The 14,635-nt window shown below is 36.0% G+C and overlaps 4 protein-coding genes across 9 annotated transcripts; 2 read left to right on the forward strand and 2 right to left on the reverse strand.

The window, feature by feature from the left end:
* Positions 1-348: 348 nt before the first annotated feature.
* Positions 349-5,932, forward strand: LOC18040019 (protein AAR2 homolog). Of its 2 annotated transcripts, XM_006430587.2 has the most exons (12): positions 349-507; positions 584-666; positions 912-1,029; positions 1,894-2,023; positions 2,442-2,665; positions 2,772-2,864; positions 2,939-3,010; positions 3,750-3,782; positions 4,026-4,157; positions 4,415-4,471; positions 5,247-5,342; positions 5,450-5,932. In XM_006430587.2, the coding sequence occupies exons 1-12, from the start codon at positions 412-414 to the stop codon at positions 5,480-5,482; spliced, it is 1,167 nt and encodes a 388-aa protein (XP_006430650.1). In that variant the 5' UTR covers positions 349-411; the 3' UTR covers positions 5,483-5,932. The 2 variants fall into 2 exon arrangements, with proteins under 2 accessions (XP_006430650.1, XP_024037217.1); XM_024181449.1 differs by lacking the exons at positions 5,247-5,342; positions 5,450-5,932 and adding an exon at positions 4,690-5,232.
* A 548-nt stretch (positions 5,933-6,480) lies between these two features.
* On the forward strand, positions 6,481-8,046 carry LOC18038421. 5 transcript variants are annotated; one of them, XM_024181991.1, is made up of 3 exons: positions 6,481-6,619; positions 6,725-6,801; positions 7,154-8,046. In XM_024181991.1, exons 1-3 carry the CDS (start codon positions 6,528-6,530, stop codon positions 7,945-7,947), a joined length of 963 nt encoding a protein of 320 aa, XP_024037759.1. In that variant the 5' UTR covers positions 6,481-6,527; the 3' UTR covers positions 7,948-8,046. The 5 variants fall into 5 exon arrangements, with proteins under 5 accessions (XP_024037759.1, XP_024037760.1, XP_024037762.1 ...); XM_024181992.1 differs by having other exon boundaries at positions 6,725-6,777; XM_024181994.1 differs by having other exon boundaries at positions 6,602-6,619; positions 6,730-6,919.
* A 1,137-nt stretch (positions 8,047-9,183) lies between these two features.
* Positions 9,184-11,392, reverse strand: LOC18040032 (beta-glucosidase 44). The gene is made up of 7 exons (XM_006430590.2): positions 11,094-11,392; positions 10,829-10,963; positions 10,566-10,725; positions 10,230-10,482; positions 10,024-10,139; positions 9,717-9,934; positions 9,184-9,639 (listed from the first exon to the last, which is right to left on the reverse strand). The coding sequence occupies exons 1-7, from the start codon at positions 11,362-11,364 to the stop codon at positions 9,230-9,232; spliced, it is 1,563 nt and encodes a 520-aa protein (XP_006430653.2). The 5' UTR covers positions 11,365-11,392; the 3' UTR covers positions 9,184-9,229.
* A 1,725-nt stretch (positions 11,393-13,117) lies between these two features.
* Positions 13,118-14,213, reverse strand: LOC18039981. The gene is made up of 3 exons (XM_024182641.1): positions 14,178-14,213; positions 13,973-14,036; positions 13,118-13,764 (listed from the first exon to the last, which is right to left on the reverse strand). The coding sequence occupies exons 1-3, from the start codon at positions 14,211-14,213 to the stop codon at positions 13,118-13,120; spliced, it is 747 nt and encodes a 248-aa protein (XP_024038409.1).
* Positions 14,214-14,635: the final 422 nt, after the last annotated feature.

A 14,635-nucleotide genomic window follows, 5' to 3' on the forward strand; every position in this document is an offset into this window, starting at 1 on the left:
ATAAAATTAATATTTTATGAGTCATCTAACTAGCTAACTAATGATAACAATGAAATTATAATAAAATGATAAATTTTGTAAGATATATTACAATTTTTAAAGTAGTGAAATGATAATAGCACTAAATTATATGTGACATATTGATATTAATTCAAATTTCTTTTCACTTAAAATGATACAAAAAATTTATCTGTTCATTACTCTTTTATTTGATCAATAGGGCAAATTCCAAGTCAAATGGACTTTTTTTTTTTACCTACAATTAAAAAAAAAAGGTTAAAATTTCATTAACTCAAATTAAATATTGTAATTTTAACGAACCACGGGTGCAACGAAGAGGCTTCTGGACTCCACAGACCACTCTCGAGCCAAGCTCTGAAATTACTAATTTCATAGAAAAGGGGGGAAAAAATGGACCCAGAAGCGGCATTAGAGCTCGTAAAGCATGGAGCCACGCTTCTCCTTCTCGATGTTCCTCAATACACCCTTTTCGGCATTGACACCCAGGTAACAAAATTTCACAACTTTAAAGTTTTAGGTACTAAAGTTTCTCTGTTTTTCAATAAATTTCTATTACTTGCAGATGTTTTCAGTGGGGCCTTCTTTTAAGGGTATCAAGATGATTCCTCCTGGAGTTCATTTTGTGTTCTACAGCTCATCAAGCAGGTTAGGATTTTTCTCATTAATTGTTTCACTGATTTTAGCATTGGCTAAGTTTTCAAAAGATTTCTTGATTATGCATGTCAAGCATCTCAGAGTCCATGGATTATTTTTTGACAAATAAATCTCTGGAGAATCTACTGAAGAATTTTGTTCTTGCAAAAATCTTCTGTTTCCTAGTAATATGTTTATGACGTTTTCTGCTTTTTTATGTTTGTGTATCAATATCTTATGCTTCCTTTTGGATGCAGAGATGGTAAGGAGTTTTCTCCAATCATTGGCTTCTTCATCGATGCTGGCCCTTCAGAGGTGATTGTTCGTAAGTGGGATCAACAAGAGGAACGCTTGGTCAAAGTATCAGAAGAGGAGGTTTGTTTATGTAATTAATACATACTATGTAAAATGAGTTTTGCCTAAGGATTGCCTATCGAATAGAGCGAAATTGTTAACATCAAGCCCCATAAAATCTTTAAAGCTTGTGTCATACTAGATGTAATTGTCCTGAGCTTCACTCTGCCACAATTAAGTGGCAAGAGTCCAATTCTAATAGGCAAGTGCAAAACCTTCACCGTTCTATGACTCTTCATGGTTTTCAAATTTTGTTTGCAGGGATTAGATATGCAATGAAAAAACTTTAGGTTCGGTTATAACATTAATGATGGGAGAATACTAATCTCCTTGAGTTAATTTTCTTCATGTACTATCTAGTTGAGGCACTTTTGAGAATTAAGTGACGTGACCTCAATTTGGCAGACAAGTTTTGTTCCCACTTGTTGTTTTACTCATATTTCTTAAGACAGACGGGAGTCTTAGTCAACCTGGAATTGTCTCTAAATAACATAAGTTGTAATTATTCATATTGACATTTTTGTCTCTTGTTATATTTTGAAATGTGATTTAGCTTAAGGTAGGGTATTATGGATAAATGACATGCTTCAAGACTTAAAGAAGAGCTGTAATACTTTTATCAGTTGAGCTAAGGTCAGCTGAAACTGAAACAAAGTGATATCACATTTTTATAATTTGGCTTGTCTTGGCTCTAGCTTCTTATTGGCTTGGAATACGTTCAGGGAAATTAATCACTAATCTATCACATCATTAGTCAGATCTTGGTCCAATTCCCATCCAGTGTTCATAGATGTTGTTCATATATCCTATGTTAATTGTTTCTTAATTTTGATTATTTGTTCCATAATTCAATTTTGTTTCTGTGTTCTTTTCATAAACTTTAAGGAAGCAAGATATACTCAAGCAGTATGTAGTTTGGAGTTTGATAAACAGCTTGGTCCTTATACTCTCAGCCAGTATGGAGAATGGAAACGGTTGTCTTCTTATATTACAAAGAGCATCATTGAACGGATTGGTATGTTCTACTTTTCATATGCACAACCTAGTTGACATTACCAGATGCCTTTTCACATCCTTATGGCCTTTGCAGCATGGTTTATGTTTAATGACTTGATGCCATTAACGCTATATGCATTTTCTGTAATTGCCATATTCTTTTCCGTCTTCTGCTTGTTGGCTTTAGTTTCTCATCTGAATATCAGATGCCTAATCTGCTTTAATAGTTCGATCCAGTTGATATGTCTAAGCTTTGTTATTAGAATCTTCATCTGCATTTATGTTGTAGTGTTTGTTTTATCCCTTGGGTCTGGCCATGATTGATGGTATTAGAGGAATTGTTCCACTGAATGGTTGAAGAAATGTGAATAATTATTGTTTGTATCTGCTGTAGTCAATTGTGCACATCATTTTCATTCATTTGGTTGCACTTGCAGAACCCATTGGAGGAGAAATAACTGTCACAGCTGAATCTGGAATGATGAAAAACACTCCAAAATCGACAATGGAAAGAGCTCTGGATGAGCAACTAAAGACTAGTAAGTTCGCAGCAAGCGTTGACAGTAGTCAAAAGAAAGGTTGTTACTACACATCAATACCCCGAGTTGTTAAGCGCAGAGGAATGCAGGGGGAAGAACTCACTTCTCTGAATCTTGACAAGGCAAGCATCAACATATATGGCTTTTAAATCATTACCATTCCTTGACAGAAACTCTGGATTATTGAATATGCTGATTTTGGGTATATGATTTTATTATTCTGTTCAGACAGAGTTACTAGAGAGCTTAATAACAAAGAATTATGGAGGTTCTGAAGACACGCTTCTCGGGGAGCTGCAATTTGCATTCATAGCATTTTTGGTAAGCACAAGACTAAAATACATTTTGATCTGTTTAATATTGTCAGATTTTTGTGACACCTAAGAATCATGCAGATGGGGCAGTCCCTTGAAGCATTCCTGCAGTGGAAGTCTTTGGTTAGCCTTTTATTTGGTTGCTCTGAAGCAGTAAGTATTGATTTGTTCCCCTGCATTCCGCTGGCCTATCAACTCCTGTATTTGTGAGATTGTAGTCTGCCCTTTTGGGTTCTTTTCACCTGGATGCCATTGAGATTTTGAGTGGAAAAAGAAAATTGTTCCAGTCCGGAATTTTTTTTGTTTCTTCAGTTTAATCTGTATTCTACAGTTTCTCTACTTAGTATTTTCTTTCAAAAATGCATCCCATCAAACAGCTTTCTCTACAAATTTCTGGTTTCATACTTTCACATTGAAATTCGACTGAATAAAAAGAACTATAGCTGTAGTTATCGACTAAGAATTTGCTGCTTTTCTTCTCAACCCTTTATCAATTCAACTTCTTACATACTAATCAGGAGAAGAGTAACTCCAGAATTGGGCATTGAATAACCATTGTTAAACAATTTTGGCACTACCTCTTGAAGAGACTGAACTTCATGAAAACTTCAAACCAAGAAACTGACAATTCTTATAGATACTATAGATTCATGTTCTCTTCGAAAAGAACCTCTTGACATCTGGATGTAGAGTCCTAGTGTTCTGCGTTCAAATATAATAGACTGATTCTCTAACTATGGCATTGATGCAGCATGGTAGCATTCCTAGGATGATTGTACTTCGAAAATTCTAATTCTAATTTTCCATCCTTCCCTATGATAATTTTGAACCTTGATTTGGCTTGTTATTTCACTTTTCTTACATGCTCAGTTCAAATTTTTACTTTTTGCAGCCTCTCCATACGAGGAGTCAGCTATTCACGATGGTAATATTCTGCATTAATAATCATTTGTTAAGTTTTTTTGTGGCTTATTAAGGGAGGCTGTGTTTGTTAGGATGCGAATATTTGTGGAAATGTAGTAAGCAAGTAAAATCAATTTTATGATCTTAACTTCGGTTTCAGTTTGGGTCCCTATGCAAGTTAATAGGCCTCCCTATTGTACCCATATCATAGTTCCAGACCACGCACTTTAACTTATTAAGGTAACGTTCTCCATTCTTGTCACAGTTCATTAAGGTCATCTACTATCAACTGAAATATGGACTTCAAAAAGATCGAAATGGTACAGAGACAGGAGCATCAGCACTATTAGATGATTCGTGGCTGTCTGCTGATAGTTTTTTGCACCATCTTTGCAAGGTAATTAAAACTGTTAGGTGCTTTATTGTGCTTCAATATGAATGTACTTCTTTGCATGAGTGTGTTGCTATACTGAAATTTTGGCATTGGTTATCTTCTTGTTATATTCTAAGGTTTCAGTGCTGTAGTAATTGTTGGTGAACTCAGTGACCTTGAAATTGATGAGACCAGTGAATGCTATGTCATCTTAAGTTGCATTTATTTTTTGTATATTTCCGTGACGTGGCATATTAATTAACTGTAAAATTAAATTGCAGGATTTCTTTGCGTTGATACAAGATGCTTCTGTTGTTGATGGAGATCTTCTAACATGGGTAAGTGCAAAGCACCTGTGTCACCTTTAAACTTCTTATAGTTGTTCTGAACGAAAACTGTACTGCAACTCAAATATCTCAGCCATCTCAGCATTTTTATCTGAACATGTGTAATCAATCTTTCCTGATTCTTCATTGACTTTCTTGAAAGTTATATTTTGTGCACCTGCCACACCTGGATTCTGAAATTCTCTAATAACCTTCCCCCTTGCCATTAGTTTGGATATTGACTTCTTAAAGAAGCCGATGAGTCCATCACCTCTTGTTTTTGATGATATCTGAAAGGAATGAGATGGCCTCAGACATTTCTTAACGCGAGAAAGTTTCCAGGTTTACTTTTCTTATCTACTTCCATTCTAACTGACAAGTACCTGGAGTGAGCTGGTTGGGTTGCTTGCATCAGGTTACTAAACCATATATGTTTTCCCGAAACAATCACAAGGGCTAATAAATTGCACATTGTTGTGCTAGTATTAGTAGCTCAGAATTAAATTTTAGAATGCGATGATGTTTTGCTTTATTATGTTTGTGTTGGACATGTTATTCTTTATAAGGATAATCATTCACTAGCCGCCAATCTTTATTGCTCCGTATCCAATGCAGCAATCTATTGTCTGAGAACTTGAGAATCTACACTGGTGTGCCATCCTTAAAAATTTTCACCTTGAACTACAAAGATTTTAATTTTTTTAATGAACAGTCTTTATTGTAATTTCTAACTGGATAATTCGAGTGCAAAGCCCTAAAATATTTTAAGTCATTTCACCCTTTGCAGACAAGGAAACTCAGAGAGCTGCTTGAGAACAGTCTGGGATGGGAATTTCAGCAGAGCAGTGCCGTTGATGGAATGTACTTTGAGGAGAATGATGAGGTCAGTATCCCTCCCTATCAAATTCTTCTGTTTGCCTATTACACGCACGTGTGGACACATTTACCCATGGACAAAAAAACTCAGTCATTTTTTTGCAACATGTGCAGTATGCTCCCGTGGTTGAGATGTTGGATGAGTAAAGTTGTGTTGAAGTTGCTTCAGTTCATACCATCAGCGCGTAGGCTATCTCTACCACATCATCTATGTTCAACAGTTAGTTCACCTAGCAATGGGAAGAAAAATAGTTTATGAATATTAGAGAAGGCTCTTAGCTAGCATTTTCATTCTCACCACTGTTCGCTTCTCTAGAGCTATCGGTTATTGTTCAAATGATGTGATTGCCCCTTGATCTGTCATTAATCTTGTATCATCCTCTTCTAATTGGTGGGATGGTCTTGAGGATGCATGTGCAACTTCAGAAGAAAGTCGACTGGTGGATGTAGATTGATCAGGCAAGCTAAATGTAAATGTGTCGTGTGGATGCCTGCGATATTTTCATATTTCGCTTTGTAAATTAATCATGGAATTGACTTGAGACTTAAGTCTCTCCCCAAATAAGGTGTGCGTTTATATATATAGAAATTTTTTAATCTCGGATTTTAAAATGTAAGAAAATTTGAGAAAGTTTTGAAACTGCACATATTTCGCTTTATAAATTAATCATGGAATTGACTTGAGACTAAAGTGTCTCCTTAAATAAAGTGTGTGTATAAAAAATTTTTAATTTAAGATTTTAAAGTGCGGGAAAGTTTGAAGAAGTTTTAAAATCATATGGTTTAAAATTTTCTTATATATATATATTTATATTCTAGCTTTAGATAATTTCAAATTGATTGTTTCTTGATTTTTGTTTGATTAAAGCTCCTAAACTACTATAAAAGACAACAGTATTTTATGATTTAATATACTATGAAAAATGATAAAATAAATATAAAGGTCATTGATCTTCACAGATTGAAAAAAAAAAACCTAATTCATTCGGTTTTATGTGCCTGAGGCCATGACGTGGAAATGATAAGTTTACAGAGGTTATTTCGTAAGTGTATAATTCTCAGGGGGTGGCACGAAAATTTACTAAATGATAAAATGTCATTACAGACCCTTCTCTTTCCTAAAATCTCTTTTGGCCTTTGGGTGATTACCGTTTAAGGAATGGTTATTTGCTAGAGAAGTTTGGCATTCTAAATGATGGCCTGGACGGTGCGTTCCCGCCTTTCCCACTTTCCGTCACTCTTCAGAACCGCAAAATCTCAATCACCGCCAACACTTGCAACGAGGTAAGTCTCTTCCTTTCAATACGCATATTGGTTACTTTAGAGCTGTGGTTTTAGTTCTAAATTTCGTTGACAACTTCTAAAGGTACTTTTTGTTTCACCTGTCAGAATAGAATCTCTCTCCGATTCCGTTGCTAGCAGCTCAGGAAATCATATTCTTGGTGGGTTTGGCTCAAATTTTCTCGGTTAGTGAAAAATTGAGAGGTTTTTGATGGTGATGGAAGCTTTTTTTGTATTACAGTCTTGGTATTTGTAGAAAGTCCTCAATGAATGCATTCACTGAATCTTTCTGTGAAATTTCCTGTGAGTATTTGATAAAGCTTTCATCTTTTATGCTTGTTATGCATTACAGTATCTTACAAGATAAGCATCCTCTGATTGGACTCATGACTTGAGGACTATTATCATTTGTCAGTGGGATTTTAGAGTTATCTATTTATGCTTGCAGCATGGATTTACTTGCTGTACATATGTATTTGGTCGTTCATCTTTGAGTTATATGCACATGTTATGTACATATATTTGATTGTTTTGTAGTATCTCGGTCATATGCTCGTGATGGACGCAAACATTATGATCTGTTTGGCGATGCAAGACCAGGTGATAAGAATTTTAGGGACACTTGGAAGAAAGAGATTGATGAAGAGGATTGTGTGTGGACAGGAAGTGAAGATGAGAGTGACTCTGAGAAGGGTCAAAGTCGTCTAGAAAAGGAGATCAGGAAAGTCAGACAGAAGGCAAAGGAGCACTCAGACCTAATTGATGCTGATGACAGTGACGAGTTACACAGCGTGTGGTCTGGAAGTGATGAGGAGAAAACTCTCTGGACTGGCAGTGAAGGTGATGATGATGATGATGATATACCTACAGAACCCTACCCAAATGAAGCTAGTGACAAGTATATTGATAAATTATTTGAGTTTGAGGAGAAACCTAAATATCGAACTATCTCAGAACTTCTGAAAGATGAAAACGAACCAGAAGAGTTGTCCCCTGGAAAGCAAGCCAGGAAACTTGCAGTTGAGAATGCCTTGAAGAAATTAAAGAAAGGGCCAGATGGGCGCTACACCAATGTGTGGGAAGTCATGAGTGATATAGACATCTTAATAGGAGCATTTGAAAATATTGTCTCTGGACCAGAGTATGAGGAGCTTAGAAAGGGTGGGCCAAAGAAATTGAATATGCAGTTTTTCAAAGATATACAGGCACGTATGAGAGATCCAAACTATAAATTCTCACCTGAGCTGAAGTTGAAACCGAAGAGCAAATTAGTTCCAAGAAAGAAATGGCAGAAGACACAATCCAGACGAAGGAAAGCACAAAAGCGCTAAGATTTTTTTTTTTTTTTTTTTTTTTTCACCTCGTGTACTTTGATAGTTAAAACAAGTTAGTTTTTCCATGAGTAATGAAAGCATAACTCATTTGTTTTTTGTTTCATTCTTCTCTATATTTTTTATGTCATAGTTCTTTATGTTGTCTTTATCCAATTATTATCATGTAATTTATATTATTCATGCTAGCTGTGGCTGAGATAGAATCCATTAATATGTTTACCACCTTTTGTCCAAGTATGTTAGAATTTGCTACATATTAAATCTTTGAACTTTCGGTTGTAATGACTTTCATTGTTTCTCTGCTCTGTGTGGGCAATTTATTTCCTCGGGTTGTATGCATATACAAAATTAACTGCAAGAATATATGTGCTGTCAATAGATTGTGGGAATCGTCATTTTCAGTTTGGAGGATCTTAAACTAACAGGAGTGTTTTAAAATCAAATTAAATCGTCACGTTCTGTTTGTCTTCAGCTGTCTGCCGCTCAGAACGTTTGGCCTTGCAGCTACTTCATTATCCTTCATTTCCCATGGGATGTAAAGTAGCCAGTTAGTGAAGAGTGTGAAGGGTTTCGACTGAACAGTCTCAGCGCGCAAGTTATATGTGGGCAGCAACTAAACAAATTGCTCACAACATAATTGCCTGCACATACAAAGACGTACGGCATGAAGATTGGAGAGAGAAATGAAGTGTTAAAAGTGCAGCTAATTTTGACTTTGGCTCATATAATTGACATGAAGGGGCTGCATGCACCTGTTCTCGTTATGCAGAAAGTGTTGCCAGTTGTCACATGCTGGTTGCTACGGCCGGTTAGATTTGTTGCTTCTCTGAGACTCTGACATCAATATATATATATATATATATATGGCTAACATGTCCTTTAAAATGAAGTTAAAGATTTAAAAAAACTTCGTTTTCAATTTAAACAACATAATCCTTTTTTTTTCCCATTGTCATAAAGGTTGTAAATTTTACACGTGTCATTACTTTATAGTTTCTCAGTAACTTAGAAAAAAAAATGAAATTTCAATCAAAGTTTATTGATTAAAATTAGACTAGATTAACTTTTTAAAGATTCGCAAATTCGGGAATGATTGAGTCTAATATTATGGATAAATCAAGAAAAGAAATTATCTTATTAATATCAACTCAAAAGAAAGACAAACAATTATTTACAAAGAGTTACTTGATGATGCTTAAATCCTAATGCTTAACTTATTACACTTTAAAAAAAAAACGAAAACCCACAATGATGCTCAAGTCTAAGAAAATATTGCTAGTTACTGGTCCCGTTGCAGCAGCTGCTTAAACCAGTATGCAGACATTTTCGGAGTCCTCTTAAGGGTGTCGAAATCAACATAAGTGATGCCGAACCTCGAACTGTATCCTAATAACCATTCAAAATTATCAACCAATGACCAGGCAAAGTAGCCAGTTACATTTGCTCCATCATCAACAGCCTTCTTCAACTGGCTTATATAATCTCGGTAGTAATTTACTCTTGTGGTGTCATGTAATAAGTGGTTCACTGTGTAATTGCTCGGATCATCCATGCCGTTTTCGGACAGCATTACAATGGGGTTGCCATAGCGCTCTTTCACATACATCAAAGCATTATACAAACCCCAAGGAACAATGTAAAGCCACCCAGAATTTGCCCGCTGACCAATTGGTACTCCATTACGGTCATCTGCAATATCAGATAATTAATTAATAGAGAAATAAGTAAATTCAAAGCCAATAAACACATAGGACAAGAGGGCTTACAAGCATAACCAGCATCCCAATCGTTCGCGTAACTGGAGATGTTAGACTTGGGCCAAGGAGGGTCAAACATGTAGTAACTGGTGTATTGGTTCACACCCAGATAATCAAATGAACCCTGCACCATCAAAACTTCTTCTGGTGTAAACTTTGGAAGTCTGTCCCCAACATTTTCTTGCATTGTTCTTGGATATTCGCCGTATGTGAGAGGGTGTAAGAACCTGTACATTTTAATTTTGAATACAATTTTCACATTAACGGACTAAATCAAATTGGTGATTTCAACTGATGATGAGAATAGGATTTATACCATCCAATGTGGAAATCTCTTGCTCTTTGAGCTGCCAAGTTGTCGGCTTTTGATCTAGTATGAGGTTCATACCAAACAAAGTCCAACAGAATTCCAATTTTCCCTTTTTGTGTTTCCTGCACAAGTTAAACATTTATTTTCAATCAATCAATCTTTTTGAGAAGTAAATTAAGCTAACTTTCACATTAAAACGGCAAACATCTTACTTGATATTTTTCACGATATCTTTGCACAGCTGCTGCATGAGCAAGAATCATATTATGGGCAGCAATATATGGCTCTGTTCCTGAGTTTCCATCTGTACAGTTGTTAACTTCTTTGCTACATCTTGACGGAGGATTACTGCCGTCGTCAAATCCAAGTGCAGCAATGACTCTTGGTTCGTTAAATGTGTACCAATTTTTAACTCTATCACCAAATGTCTTGAAGCAGAAGTCCGCATAATCCGCATAGTCCTTTCTGGAAGATTAATAGAATATCCATTGGGACAGACAATTAATTCATAGAATTAATATCGTGAAGGTAAAGAAGTAACAACTTACACGACTTGGCAGTCAAGCAATCCGCCGTATTTTTCTTGAAGGGCTAATGGCATGTCATAGTGGTACAGATTTGCATATGGAGTAATCCCTTGCTCAAGCATGTAGTCGATCAATCTATTGTAATAATCAACTCCCTTCTGATTCACTGTCCCTGTTCCCTCTGTAAAAATTTAGAAAATTTTTTACATCGATAAATTATTTCACTAATATATGAGGGATAAAAGAAAATGGAAAAAAGAAAAAAAGCGATAACATCAACATACCTGGGAAGATTCTTGACCATGAAATAGAGAACCGATATGCATCAAAGTTGAGATTTTTCATTAAATCTATATCTTCCTTGTATCGATGATACTGATCAACAGTAACATCAGCAGTAGCATTGTTGGCGATGTGTCCTACAAGTCAATCAGAGAATGCAAGAAAGAAAATTGAGGAAACAACACTAAGATATTAAGAAATAAATACTGCAACCAAAAACATGAAAATAAAAAGTTAATTGGAAAAGTTATGTAGTTAGTTAGTTACCTGGTGTGTGAGCATAGACATCCCAAATGCAGGGTCCTCTGCCATCTTTGTCAGCCATTCCTTCAACTTGATACGCGGATGTTGCCGTCCCAAACACAAATCCTTCCGGAAAACTTTTTCTGCTCAACCCGCCTGTGTCAAATCCGTCGTTACATGCTATGCGTGCATTTTCGGAATCGTATCCTTCAATGCAATTTATTCTTCTGGAATGTGCAAAGTTGCACACAAGGAACAATATGAGAGCATTGAGTACATAAGCCTTCTTCGTCATGCCGTTTGATTTTAGCTTGATGAAAACTGAAAAGGATATGTTATGATGAAAGTACCATGTGTTGTTAGTCTATATATAGGAATTAATTGGATAAGGTCTAAGATTATATTTGAGTAAGTTTGAAAGATTTACTATTGACCTGTTAAAATGAGTGCGGACTTTGTCATTTCAGAATCAGTTTGAATCTTGAAAGGATAATGTAGTTAACTACTTAATCCATATTCACACTTTTTATGGTTAATGTGGTTAAATGATTGGTGAAATTAAAGAAAGGGCCAGATGGGCGCTACACCGATGTGTGGGAAGTCATGAGTGATATTGACATCTTAATAGGAGCATTTGAAAATATTGTCTCCGGACCAGAGTATGAGGACCAAAGACATTGAATATTCATTTTTCAAAGATATACAAGCACGTATGGGAGATCCAAACTGTAATTTCTCACCTGAGTTAAAGTTGAAACCGAAGAGCAAAGTGGTTCCAAGAAAGAAATGGCAGAGTGCACAGTCCAGACGAAGGAAAGCACAAAAGCGCTAAGATCTTTTTCACTAATGTCCTTTGATAGTTAAAACAAGTTACTTTTTTCATGAGTAACAAAAGCATGTTATTTTGTTCTTTGTTTCATTCTTCTCCCTCTTTTTTTTCAATTGTCATAATTCTTTTATGTTGTCTTTATCAAGTATTATCATGTAATGTAGATTATTCAAGGTAGCTATATGTCACGGGACGAGTGTTTTAAGCAACGAACTCATGCGGTACTTAGACAACTTTTGCCGAAAGTTGCTAAGTAAGCCTTTGAGCTTCTCGACTAGTTAAGCCTAGAGGTTTTCGAAAGAGTTAGAGAGAAGAGAGCAATGGAGCCGAATGAGAGAAATTGTATTACTCACAAGAGAGATTACAAGAGAGCTTGAGTTGCTTGCTCTAAGCTTGTTGCTCAAATGCTAAATGCCATGCCCTATTTATAGGGGAGGCTTGCCAAGCTCTAAGGCTCTAGAGAATTCTACCACTTGCCTAGAATTCTAGATATTTACATGAGCTAGAAATATGTAGAGAATTCTAAATATGTACAAGTTTGAGTGTGCTAGAGTTGCTTAAAATTTTCCGGAATCGGGCCAAGCTAGCACTCTTAGCCTTGTCTTGAGCTCTTGGCTTGGAATTGTGGGTAATTAAGCTAGCATCTTGGGCGATCCGCAACATATGGCTGAGATAGAATCCATTAATATGTTTACTACCTTTTCCAAATGTGTTAGAATTTGATACATATTAAGTTTTTAGAGCTTGTTTCGGTTGTAATGACTTTCATTGTTTCTCTGCTCTGTATGGGTAATTTTTTTTTCATCCAAGTTGTATATCAACACAAAATTAACTGCAAGAAATATACGTGCTGTCAATAGACTGTGGGAAGTGTCATTTTCAGTTTGGAGGATCTTAAACTAACTGGAGTTTTTTGAATCCGTTTCTCGTCAGTTGAAATTGTCACGTTCTCTTTGTCTCCAGCTGTCTGCCGCTCAGAACTTCTGCCCTTGCAGCTACATGTTTGTCCTTCATTTCACATGGGATATAAAGTTCAAAAGGGGGAAAATATCTAAAACAAAAAGGAAATAGAATTCACAAGTGATAGTTTGACACTTAAACTAAACTTTTGTGGAACATTGCCTATTGTGAAGCTATCCTCAATTGTTCTCTCTCTTTCAAAACCCGGAATTTAATTTTTATTTTTATTTTTTCCGGATGCACAAATATTTCTTCCTGCTCAATACAAGGTATATGGTGCCAAACTGAAGCTGAACTCGTTGTATTGAGGGATTGGGTTCATCATCTGGGGTCGATGTGTGTTAGCATGCATCATCTCCATAGATGGATGTCCATTCTGGTACCATGGAGTTTCATTTTCATAGCCTGTCCTCCTTTCATAAAAGTCTTGAAAACCACCAAAGTTCTGGTCTCGTGGGCCAATAAAATTTGCACCATTGCCTTGAAAAGCTGCAGGGACCATCATGGAACTCATGTCAACCTCTGCATCAGGTTTGTCTTTATAGTCTCCTACATAGTTATTTTCATTTGTTGCTACCATCGAATTCTCATCATTCTCACTTCTCACAGCTGCCATTTCCACATTCTGGCTGAGATGGTTACTAAGACCCCACTGATCTTGTACATCATTGCCTAAGGACTGGGGAAACATGTAGTGAGTTTTGGGGGCATTCATGCCGTTGATTCTGTTACCGTCATCTGTGATGAAATTGCCTTTTCCTTGGTTAAGTATCTGATAGTAACTTGGAGACAAAAGCTCCACATATTTGCCTGACCTCACCAACTTTTTTATCAAAATAGCTGAGTCTACATTGCCTGAAACTATGACCACCTGATTTTCTGCATCTATGTGCACCGAATAAACACCTGTAACCAATTGAAAGAGAAAGAAACATCACTACTAAGAAAATAAATGCTAAATATGCTTATATGAAACGTGCTTTTGATCAAAAACCTCTTTGGAAGAACACATGGAAGTACTTAAAAGAACATAATCCTTATCAGGTGATTTTCTTGCATTATAATAAAGAATTGACAACAGAATGGAAAAAAGTTATTGTGCCTTCTATTTTACGGAGAAGTTTCTTCACTTTCTGTTGGCAGCCTTGACAGTGAATGTGCACTTTGAGAACATGCCTCTGTAAAGCCAAACCAATACAGGATAAATTTTTTTTATCAGTGTTGAGATAAAACAAAATTTCAGAGATAAAACAAAATTTCAGAGTACGTGGACTGAAAAAAAAAAAATGAAGTATGAAAAGAACCAAAAGGGCAGAGACCTGGATCTGCAGGAACTCAACGCCATTTCTTGACATTTTGAAGCTTGCTTGATCAGTGTTGATACAATAGAAGATTGTGAAGTGTGTCAACTGATAAAAGTGCTCAGTGCACAAGCTATATGTGGGCAGCAACTAAACAAATTGCTCACAACATAATTGTTTGCACATGCTAAGACGTGTACTGCATGAAGATTGGAGGGAGAAATGAAGTGTTAAAAGTGAAACTAATTTTGACTTTGGCTCATAGAATTGACATGCAGAGGCTGCATGTGCCTGTTCTTGTTGTGCAGAGAGTGTTGCCAGTTGCCACATGCTGGTTGCTACGGCCGGTTAGATTTTTTGCTTCTCTGACATACTTTTTTTTTTCTGCTAAAATGTCCTTTAAAATCCAAGTTAAAGATAAAAAAATCTTGATTTCAATTTAAACAACACGATCTTTTTCTTTTCTTTTTTTTTTT

This window comes from Citrus clementina, unplaced genomic scaffold, assembly GCF_000493195.1.
Source record: "Citrus clementina cultivar Clemenules unplaced genomic scaffold, Citrus_clementina_v1.0 scaffold_6, whole genome shotgun sequence".
Classification (NCBI taxonomy): domain Eukaryota; kingdom Viridiplantae; phylum Streptophyta; class Magnoliopsida; order Sapindales; family Rutaceae; genus Citrus; species Citrus x clementina.